Source organism: Benincasa hispida, chromosome 7 (genome assembly GCF_009727055.1).
Source record: "Benincasa hispida cultivar B227 chromosome 7, ASM972705v1, whole genome shotgun sequence".
Taxonomy (NCBI): domain Eukaryota; kingdom Viridiplantae; phylum Streptophyta; class Magnoliopsida; order Cucurbitales; family Cucurbitaceae; genus Benincasa; species Benincasa hispida.
Genome location: NC_052355.1, coordinates 46,738,690 through 46,749,976, shown reverse-complemented (window position 1 = coordinate 46,749,976; position 11,287 = coordinate 46,738,690). Strand labels below are relative to the sequence as shown.

Below are 11,287 nucleotides of genomic sequence, written 5' to 3'. Positions count from 1 at the left end.
TTCCTTTAAATTAAAGTTTAGAATGAGGAGATATCTAAATCAAAATAAAAAATATATATACTTTTTAAAAAATTAAAAGAGAGTTATCACGAAAATTTGAATATTTATATTAATTTCAATTAAATTAAAATTTGAAACTAAGAGATAATCGAATTATTCAAATAAAAATAAAAAAGAATTATTTTTAAAGATCATTATCACGAAATCTTTATGGAAAAATAAATTAACTAATATATCTTCTATTACATATTTTTTAAAAAATTATTCAAGTATTTATTTTTCTTTTATAAAACTGGTGCGAATAAAAAGGTAGAACCCATTAAATTTAAACCCAAAGAAATGTTGACTTTCTAAGGTATAATGTAATGGCCACGTTCCCGAGACCACTCAAGCTAATTTCAATTTGACTTGGTCAATTATTATAAAAGAACCATGGCATAATAATAATGATGATATTATATACTACTAGTTAGTCATTTCAATATATATATATGGGAATAGATAATACACAACTCTAGGGGCATACTCATTGACCAACTACTCCTGAACTAAAAAACATAAATATATAATCCAGAAAATTGTCAATCATATGCCTAAGGCGGCAAAATCTTGAGATATAGTGACAAGGAAAGCAAACTTAAAATATCCTCTTAATAAACAAGCAACCACTTGATTCACCTAATCAATCCCCTACCGCAAAAAGCACAGACCTGAGTTGAAACGAGATAGTGAAGTGAAACTGGCGCTTTTGGTAGATTTAGAATCCATAGAGGAAGCAATTTGAATAGCAAGGAAGAAACAGAGCAGTGTCTTCCATAGCTATTGGTTGCCGAAATGGGTTTAATTGAATCTGCAAGGCAAAACAAAGACAAATTGATAAGTGTGCTCTTGGCGTCAAAAGGGGGGCAATGGTGGACACTTACCGGGAAAGTAATGGGACGGCCTGTCGCACTGCTCAAACAAGAAGCTCCAAGATGGCAAGCTTCTTCACAGAAATCAGAAAAGATTGCTGGGACTTTTATTTCCTTAATGAGCTCCTGTTACATTCATCCAAACAAATATGCTGTTGGTGATGATTAAAAAGTAAGACAGTGAGTATAAGAAACAAGAAAGTGCTCAATTTATACAGTAGTTCTACTTCTAGGTCTAAATTTATAACACTTGAATTGTGAAGTTACAAACATGCATAATCATAAGGTAGTTTAAGTTTGTAAAGAGTATCGACATACAATGGTAGGTAGCCAACTGGAATACGCAGCAATCCCAGCATTTGGAGCAATGATCAAGTGAGGATAACAATCCTATCCGGATAAAACAAGTAATGAGAAACAGCCAAAAGATCATGTAAGATGAAAAACAAACGTTAAAGAAATAAATAATACAATAAAAGTTTGTTTTCTTTGAGGATGAGAGTCAGACAAAGAAACTAACTTTGATAATGTCTTTGTAACAATCATGGTAAAGCCCTCTTCGAAGCTTCAATGACAACTGTCGATATTTATTAGAATATACATCCCTGTCAACAGCTTTGCTAGAAGATTTGCAAACACAATCCATCTGAAGACACTTAGCAAAACTGCAAAGGTCAATGGTCTCACCATTCCTAGCAACCCCAAAGCACAAAGGAGACCATTCAGTACCATTTTAAAAATATTTGCAGACACCATAGAGTGTCGCATAACTTATAGGCTATGGCTAATAAATAGCCAAAGACACAGCAAATATGTGGGAAAAGGTCAAGCCTTTGGTCGTTCTGATTTGCAATGCACTTTACTAGCGTTATAGAACTTATTCGAATCCATCCTGTCTTCACAACTCACATTTCTTCTGGAATTCTAGGCCCAACAAGCTCTATTTGTAATGCCACCCCAGGGAAAAGTGCAAGCAGCTCAGCAAAAACGGAGAGCTGTGGAAGCTCCTTCTCAGGCCCTGAAAAGCATAAGAAAACTAACATTAATCAATTCCTATAAAAGCAAGCAGGTCCTTTGAGCATCTTCAATGTGCGTATGTTGAAAATTTCCAATAGCAGAGTCACGTCTTTGCAAAACTTTTGGAACCCTATAACAAAATTGTGCCCAGTAAACTTCCTTCCAGTGATCCAAGTAACCAGTATGAAAAGTATAGATATGAGAAACATATATAACCAAAGTTGCCTGTTACAGTCAGTATCTTCACATGAAAGAATCATCTAATTGGATATCTAGTATGATTATATAACCAACGCCACATTCTACGGATAGTATCCTCAAATGAAAGAAGCATCTAAATATAAGTTGTATGTCTAAAAGAAGCTTGGAGGTAAATCATACCTAGATAATGTATGCATAATGTGTCGCCAAATTCTGGAGTCAAGGGCTCCAAACCAGCAACTTGCACAGCATAACTTATTGTAAGTGGCTGAACTAAGAGAAAGAGGACACATAAATGTTCGTTCTATGATGAATATTCTTAAATTAGGAATCAACATTTCTTCAGGAAACCTAGTTCAATTACATGTCAATAGTCTGGTTCAAATATTTTACAATATTTCTCTCTAAACCCTAGCGAGACCCGTACTTGGTCATTCGAAGCGCCATATAATAGATTCAAGGGATTCCAGCACAGGATGCAAAAGGAAGCTTTTTGCTTAGAATCTAGAATAAATGGGATCCAGACAATTGAACATGAAAAAAGAAATTGGAAGGCAATTTTCTTTCTGGAGGAAGAATCAGAAAAGAGAAAGTTATTGCAATTGATAAATAGTTGCTGATAAGTCGCAAAGAGTTTCACCATAGATAATCTCTTGACCATCTCTATCTCTTTGTTCTCTGCCCTAGTGAGGTTCATGGCCGTATTTCTTAATGAAAGATCGGTTTCTTATTGAAAAAAAAAAATTGATAAGTCATATTAGGATCAAAAGTTAAGACTTCAATAGAACAAGTGAGATTATGTGGGAGTGATTATGAAGCTAAATAACTTAATTAGACTCCAACCTTGTCTAATCGAAACATACCCAATGAAGAATCAAAGCAGCAGGAGAGTGAAGGGGGATGCATCTCCAATCATAATAGTCCTTCCAACTGTGTAAGCGTTTTGTTATTGGTGAAAGGGGTTCTGCATGTTTATTTGATTATTCTAGGGGCATTAACTTAACAGTACAGAACTAGGAGAGAGATGATACCACTACATGGACAAAGGACTCTAGGTAGAACCCAACCATCATTTAATCTGCAGGTGAAATAGAAATGGCAGAAATATTTAATGTGAATATAAAAGATTCCTCAATAAATAGAACAACTTCAAGATAGGAGACCTTGAGAAATTATAAGACGCAGCAGCTTCCCCACAAGGACATTCGTAAAACCACATTCCAATTTTGTGGATGGCCCTTTTGCTCAAGAATGAGCATCTACTCTCCTGTTTTTGACACAACTTCACAAAACAACAGAAGAAGAAGTTCAATCAATTATGTTCAAAGTAGCATATAAAATCAGTTTTATTGCCGCGGGTACAGGGTAAAGGATGCAACAACTTAAGAAGATACCCAATACCTGAACAGTAGCCTCCTCGGAAAATGTGAAAGGGAACTCATTCAGGGCATCTATTCTCTCCATTTGTAGTTCAAACCTTTTGCATTCATCTTTATGATCATCCCAATGTTTAACCTATGGCCAATTTTCAAATAGGATGATGGCTTGAAACAAGGAATAGCTTCCACCAAACTGTAAGATTAAACTAAACTAAACTAATGGCCATAATTATAAATTAAATACCCTTGAACTTTGGCATTTGTTTCAAAAATACCTTTATTCTTCAACTCGTTCTAAGTCACTGCCACACAGTTTCAAGTTCCAATTTTCATTCAAAACTCTAAAGAATTTCTAATAATTTTCTACGAAAGGTCAACAGTAATATTGTAATGCTTTCCAGAATTAAGAGTATTGTTGAAACAAATTGTAAATTCAGAAGTACTTTATATATATATCTTATACACATCTAGATGTGTATAAGAGACAGGGGGAAAAGGCTAGTAACTTTACAGCTCCAGTAGCCTTACATATCCTCCTCACTAGCAATAGCCAAATAATATAACCTTGCGACTAAATTTCTTTCTCTCAGATTCATAACACCATGCCACACAAGATGTTGAAGTATAAATTAATAGTCATTCAAAGCGCAATACCAATTATCACCTATTGCAAGCCAAACCTTAGAAGAACTCGCTCAAATTTGAATGAATTTCAAACTATCGAAACTTATACAATTCGACCATATCGTTGAACCGACAATAACCAGATTCAGAATTACTCAGTCAAAAGGCGTCTTAAAATTTAAAAACATAACTCATATGACAAAATTCAGGGAGCCTTGTAAACAACAAAAGAACCTGGTGATCGACTGAACAGTAAGCAACAACTCCGCAGCGACCACAGCGTCGCGTGGCCGGACCGGTGCAACGAGTTCCTCGTCCCTTGCCGGCGCACTCCATTTTTTCCGACTCCAGATGAGTTTTTTCGCGGTACGAATCAAAGCATAGCTTAGAAATATGGGCCTATTTGGGCCTCATTTGTCCTTCCGTTCATCTGGGCCTGAACTCGGATCTGCCCAATTGGCCCATCATAGCACTTGTGTACAGTAACTCCAGGCTAATTGCAAACATACCAAAATTAGCAATATGGCATATTGTTATATTTGAGTTAGATCTAAATTTTACTATTTTTATAATTTTTTTTGCATTATGACATATTTGGAAATACTTTAGGCCCGAATGCTATTTGACTGTCCCTATCTTCTATTAGAAATTTAGTCTGTTTTTTTTTATTTGTTTAAATTATGTAACTTGAAACCTAACTTAATCAGTGGAATTATATTTAGGTTCATTTTTTTAGTACAACAATTCTAGGGATAGAGATTGTACCTTCCACTCTTAAGGGTGAAGGTCATGTCAATTATTGTTGAGCTAAACTCATTTTAGTATATTTAAGTTCATCTAATATCATATTTAATTTTTATATAGTTTATACTTAATTATGATTATTACTTATCATTGTTTTTGTTTTTGTTTTCTAAGTGGTAGAGAATATATTTAAAACTTAATGAATAAAGTAGGGAGGGACACAATATTAGGGGATGAAAGCAAGCATGGAGCAATTTGCATAGCTTTTTAAGCATGTGGTTTTGTGGTAATTCAAAAGCTTAGATTATTTTGCGGGACACGGTGTATTCAATTTCATGGATGGTTCTTAAGGAATTTTCTTTTCCCCTAAAAATAATTTGATTTTGACTCAATCATCATGTTTACACTTAATTGTCATATTAGGTTGTTACCATTTGATAATCCTATTTCGGATAACACATGATGTCGGTTAATATATAATTATGGGAAAAAATCTAGTTTGGTTTCTTAAATTTGATTTCAATTTCATTTTACTCTTTTTTTTTTTTAATCCCTCTTACTGCAATTACAACTTTGTCATTTGAAATGAACCGATTGAGTGATATTTTTAAATCTTGCTCATATTAATATATTAGTATACATATCCGAAATAATTTCATTATTTTTTTAAAAGTTAAATGACTAAAATAGACATTTTAGTAGATCAATCACCAAAATGAATTTTAAACTTTAAAGAACTGAAATTAGTTCTTTCTTTTCATATAGTGAGTTCTGATGTATTTTTCGTTTATTAAATTTCTATTTTTCAAGATGAATATATTGTTCAGTAATTAAACTATTTATTGAGATATATATAAGTGGCTTTTCCTGAGTGAGCTCAGTTGTGTAATACTGTAATACAATAAGTAGTTGACCTTGCCCGCGCTTTATGGCATTTCCACTATCAAAAAAATCCAATACCGCAAAGGATTGTTCATGGAACTACTATCGAGATTCTTTGGACCATTTTTCCTAGTATCATTCCGATGTTCATTGCTATACCATCCTTTGCTCTCTTATACTCAATGGACGAGGTAGTAGTAGATCCAGCCATGACTATCAAAGCTATTGGACATCAATGGTATCAGACTTATGAGTATTCTGACTATAACAATTCCGATGAACAGTCACTCACTTTGGACAGTTATACGATTCCAGAAGATGATCTAGAATTGGGTCAATCACGTTTATTAGAAGTGGACAATAGAGTGGTTCTACCAGCCAAAACTCATCTACGTATTATTGTAACACCTACTAATGTACCTCATAGATAAAACATAATCTGTATTATACCATATATATCACCTATTCTACTAGATCTTACGGAGCCTGGTCATGCACAACATGGTCAAGTCTGATCATAGAAAAGATTCTTTTCAAGCGAACCAGCCTACCCTCTGTATGGAGCTTTCACGGTGGTTGGAATAAAGACACATTTGGTTGTGAATCCCAATGTGGCAGATAAAAACACATATATCTACAAAAACCTTCAAATTGTATCTAATTAAACCCAGGTATTGTAGACATTCTCTCATTTCCACCCCCAAACATTTTGTTTATTTCCCATTTATAAAAAAAATCTCATTATTTGCTTATTCATCATAAAATGGATCGATCTAGCAATGATGGAATTTATATTATGTTTACTGAATCACATGAAATTTTACCTAACTTCATAGGTGTAATAGATGTAATGCATGAAATATATATGAACGTAGGAATAAAGAGACTTTAATACTCAAATTGGAATTTGCAACAACTACAAATGAAATACAAAGGAATTGGTAAATTCTATTTAGACTTATGGAGTTTTGTAGAAAATATTTATATCAGATATTGAGGAATTGTCCGTAAAATCATAATTATTGATACGAGCCTTTTCCACATAATCCACATAAAAAGGGAATCTTTTGTTACAATAGAAGCAGAAGTGATGTGGATTATTCAAGAATCGAAGTCGAGTTGCTTTATAAAAAGAAGATATCAATGAACTTCTATGAAATGGTTTCACGGGATTTAGCCAATTGTCTTGATCGTGGGATATCATTGAGAAATAGGAATCCGTGTTATCAAAGGATTATATATATATATATATATATATAAACTGAATACACCTCAGTTAGATACAATATACATATTGTATATGATAATGATGTTCAAACCTAAAAGTAAGCTAAATAATATAACAAATCTTATGAATTGAAATAGCTAAGACATTAAAAGGTAATCGAGACACGCTTATGATAAGTACTATCCTGTTGTTTGTTCTACACAGGTTCCAAGTAGGCTACAACAATCGTTTCAGCATGATACAATGACCAATTATGGTAGAAATGCAATCTCAAACTACTCGGATCTGACAGAACTATTGGATTCTTGCTCTCAACTCAAAAACAAAATAAAGAAAGAAATGAGAAAACTCTTCAAATAAGAATTGGATATTACCGATGAAGAAACAAGTTGCTAATTATAGGCTAGCAACTCAGTAACTCTCCAAAATATAGAATAAAATCAAATAAATACAAAAATTGAAACATTTATCAAGTTTAACTCAATCTAGTTGTTACGTGGCAAAAATCAAATATAACACATTCAAAATGAAGAAAGTACAAATTTGACTTTCATATATGTTAAATTTATACATGAAACATCATCTAATTTGATGGTTTCAATTCAATTTGAAGTTTCTAATTAGCCATGAATTTAATCTGCACAATTAAATCCATTTTTTATGTTTCAAATATTCATAAAAGTTTCACTTTCTTTTGCTATAAATATTCAACATCATTTGCTTCTTTAATTATCAATAAATATTTATTGTACTACAAAAAATAATTTTATACTTGTTAATTTGTTTCGGTAACAATTGACATTTACTTGTCAACATAAACATAACTCACCTTACCTTGAATAAATTTATATTATCAACTTCGAAATCCGAAGTTCGATCCCCCACCGACATATTATATCAACAAAAATGGACATTCACTTTCTTCCAATTCCCTTTATCTATCTTCACTTTTTCATACTCTTCTAACACAAGTTCAAAATTGTCTTATCTTCACACTTGTCGTTGCATCAAATGTTGAAAAAATTACTCAATGAGACCTCCACACGAGACTATTTTAAAATAACCATTTAGATTTAGATTAAAAAATTGTATGTCTCCTATTACCCCTAAAAAATTCACAACTTTTACAAAAGGAGATTGTGTTGCAATAAACAACATCTTTAAATCTCCAAACATCTTGAAAAAAAAAAAAAAAAGCACAAAAATATAGAAAAAGGGAAGGGGGAAAAAAGATTCTCATAGATAAACATAAAAATATTCGTATCCCCACCAAATCAAACATAATTTAAAAGTAAAATTAGATTGAGTCCACAAAAGAAAAAAAAATGAATCAATTACTCAATTGAATAGGGCAATGAAAGTGAGAAAATATGAAACAATAATGAATTTTTTTTATAAAAATAAATGAAGTTGAGAGATTTGCCAAGTGTGTGAGAACCGTCCACCCAATTGAAACGAATCAACACATATTAGTTAAATAGTAATTAATGAATGATAATATTAGAAAGAAAGAAGAGAATGGGAGATTGGTGAGTTGTCGTAATCGGAGAGATTATATTGGATAATACAATTAAATTTGAAAAAAAAAAAAAAAACAAAAAACAAAAATCAAATCATTATAAGTAATTGTCCCAACTCTATGGGAAGATTATTGAGTTGGCAATGTTTATTTGTGTTGGATTGGAAGCACATGAAAGATGCTTTGTTTCCCTGTTTCATTGAAACATCATGTCATTTATCCAATCCTTAAAAAATAAAAAACAGTATTTTTCTTTGTTGTGTGAGATTTAAAGTCCCTTGTATTAAAAAGAAAAAGGGGCCAAAGTACTTTTTTGACAATGCAACCAATTTTTTTTAAAAAAATCTATCCTCCAAATCCAGAGTCATTCTAAAAAAATCTAATAATTCGCTGCAATTCTAAAGTGGTTAATTATAACTTTACAAGAAAATATGACAAATAACTAATTAAACTTAAATATTAATTAATATAAAATAGAGTTATTTTCAAATAAAGGAAAATCACAAAGGACAAATAACAACTAAACAAATATTAATTTAGATTATTCAATAATTTTATTAATGGGCTAACCATTATTTAAGTGATAGTTTATGCCTAATTTATCTGTCTTCTTAGTATTGTTGTATTGTTTTTTTGTATTTTTAAAAAAAGTGTTTTTTGTATGTCCTTTATGCTATTTCAATCTAACCAAATTCTTGGGTACCAGATTTAAAGTTCCTTGTGTTGTATTAAAGATTAAAAAGAGGGGAAAAAGTACTTTTTGACTAAGAATATTTAACCGTGTTGGCTTAATCACTTTTTTTTTTCTTTTAATAAACTATTATTAGTATCCAGCTATAAAATTAGTCTATTTATTTCAGGTTTGTCTGATATTTCTAATGTTTGAAGATTGGATTATAGCTGCATTATCTGTATTTTTAGTATTAGTATTTCAAATTTTTTAATATAGACTTCTAAACTTTTCAAAATTGTATCAATTTGTCTTTAAAATTATTATTTTTTAATAAATTCAAGAACTTTCAATTTTGTATATGATATGTCCCTCCATTATATAAAAGTTAATTGAATTAGCATGTTGTGATAACCAATAACAAAATAAATTGACAAACATGCCAAATTAAGTTAATAAAAACACATGATCTGACATCCAAATCAATATGTGATTGTATTTATGTTTAAAAACTCACAAAGTATATAAAGACTATAAACACATAATTTAACATTGTTTTACACGTCTAAGTTGGGAATGAGACTAAATTTCACATCACCTAAACCAAAGGAAATATCATTAATATATAAGTAAAAACATGAGTATAATTCGACTAATATAATGAACATAATTTTACTAATATAAGATATGAACTATCAATTAATAGTGGGTTGGGCCTCCAACTTAGAGTGTGTTGAGTGGGCTATAATAGGTCATTTAGCATTTGGGGTGCGTGTTAAAATAAGTGGAAGTAAAGGATTATTTTAACCCATATTTCGCTGCAATGAAACTATTTACCATTTAGTGGTTAAATAACCAACTCTCTCTTCCTTCAATGTTTTCAATAACTCCATTCACCAGTGACTGATTTTAACAACTACCTCTGGTGACCAACTATGACAATTACCTCTTATGATCACTCGATAGTCAATTCTAGCTAAGACCACTTCCAACGTCCAATTTCGCTATGACTACCTCCAGTGGGCAAGGATCACCTTTGACGACCACCTATGCAACCAACTCCGACGATCACTATGGCGGCTAACTCTAGTGAAGACCACCTCCAGCCTCCTAATTTTGGCAACGACCACTTCCAGCGACTAGCACGGACGACTCTTTTCGATGACCAACTTCGACAATTAACTCCAATGAAGACCACTTCTAAAACAACGTTACTAAAAAGAATATATATTCAGGTTTGTTTTTTTTTTGTAGTATGAGGTAGAAAATCAAACCTTTAACCTCGAGATCGATAGTACATATTTGATATCAATTAAACTATGCTCATTTTAACTATTTAAATTATTATATTCATAAAATTTGATTGACATTGGTGTATAGATTTGGTAACTAAAATGAATTTTGTTTAGGGACATAGAAGAAAGGATGCAAAGAAAATGATAATTAATGTTTGGTGAGTAAATAAAAAGAGCATAAAAATGTCGGAGGTGGTGTTATTGTATGATTGTGTATTATAGTGCAATAAGGACCACTTTAAAAGCCTCGACTTGGATGGTAAAGATGGCTTGTGGTACAAGTGAAAAGAATCTCCACAAAATATTTTATTCGAAAAACAAAGAATATTTATGTTTCCCCTTTATCCTAAGTTAAAAAAAGAATGAATAATAATAATAAGATTATATAATTTAATAAGATATTTGTTTCTGTAGAGAAGGACCGTACAGAAGGAAAATCATGAAAGAGCATTATGAGAAGAGGGGACATTATTGCCCTAATTTGATGATTAATGAAATACAGTGCATAAATTAATTGTCAAATAAACGTGGCAAATGGTGAGGGCTAGTGGGCCCATAATCTCAAAAACTTAGATCAAGATTCCATTTTGACTAAACCCATGATGTTTCCCTTTCCCTTTTCTTTTTATTTTTTTTTTCTTCTCAAAATTCTAATTATTATAATCATCCTGTCGTGTCCTCCAAAGTGAACTCTCGTTTTTCAACTTCAAAACCTTTCCTATATCTAACATTTTCATCTACACCTCTTTAACACCTGTATATAATATATATATATATATATTCTATTTTTTTAATTCATATAAACTTGTGTGACTTT

General features: G+C 31.6%; 1 protein-coding gene across 1 annotated transcript; it reads right to left on the bottom strand.

Annotated features, from left to right (window-relative positions):
* Window positions 1-505: 505 nt before the first annotated feature.
* LOC120080909 (zinc finger MYND domain-containing protein 15) lies at window positions 506-4,516 on the bottom strand. Its single transcript, XM_039035586.1, has 11 exons — window positions 4,367-4,516; window positions 3,531-3,644; window positions 3,293-3,411; window positions 3,161-3,207; window positions 2,993-3,093; window positions 2,310-2,397; window positions 1,821-1,929; window positions 1,432-1,603; window positions 1,230-1,301; window positions 924-1,037; window positions 506-850 (listed from the first exon to the last, which is right to left on the bottom strand). The coding sequence occupies exons 1-11, from the start codon at window positions 4,466-4,468 to the stop codon at window positions 758-760; spliced, it is 1,131 nt and encodes a 376-aa protein (XP_038891514.1). The 5' UTR covers window positions 4,469-4,516; the 3' UTR covers window positions 506-757.
* Window positions 4,517-11,287: the final 6,771 nt, after the last annotated feature.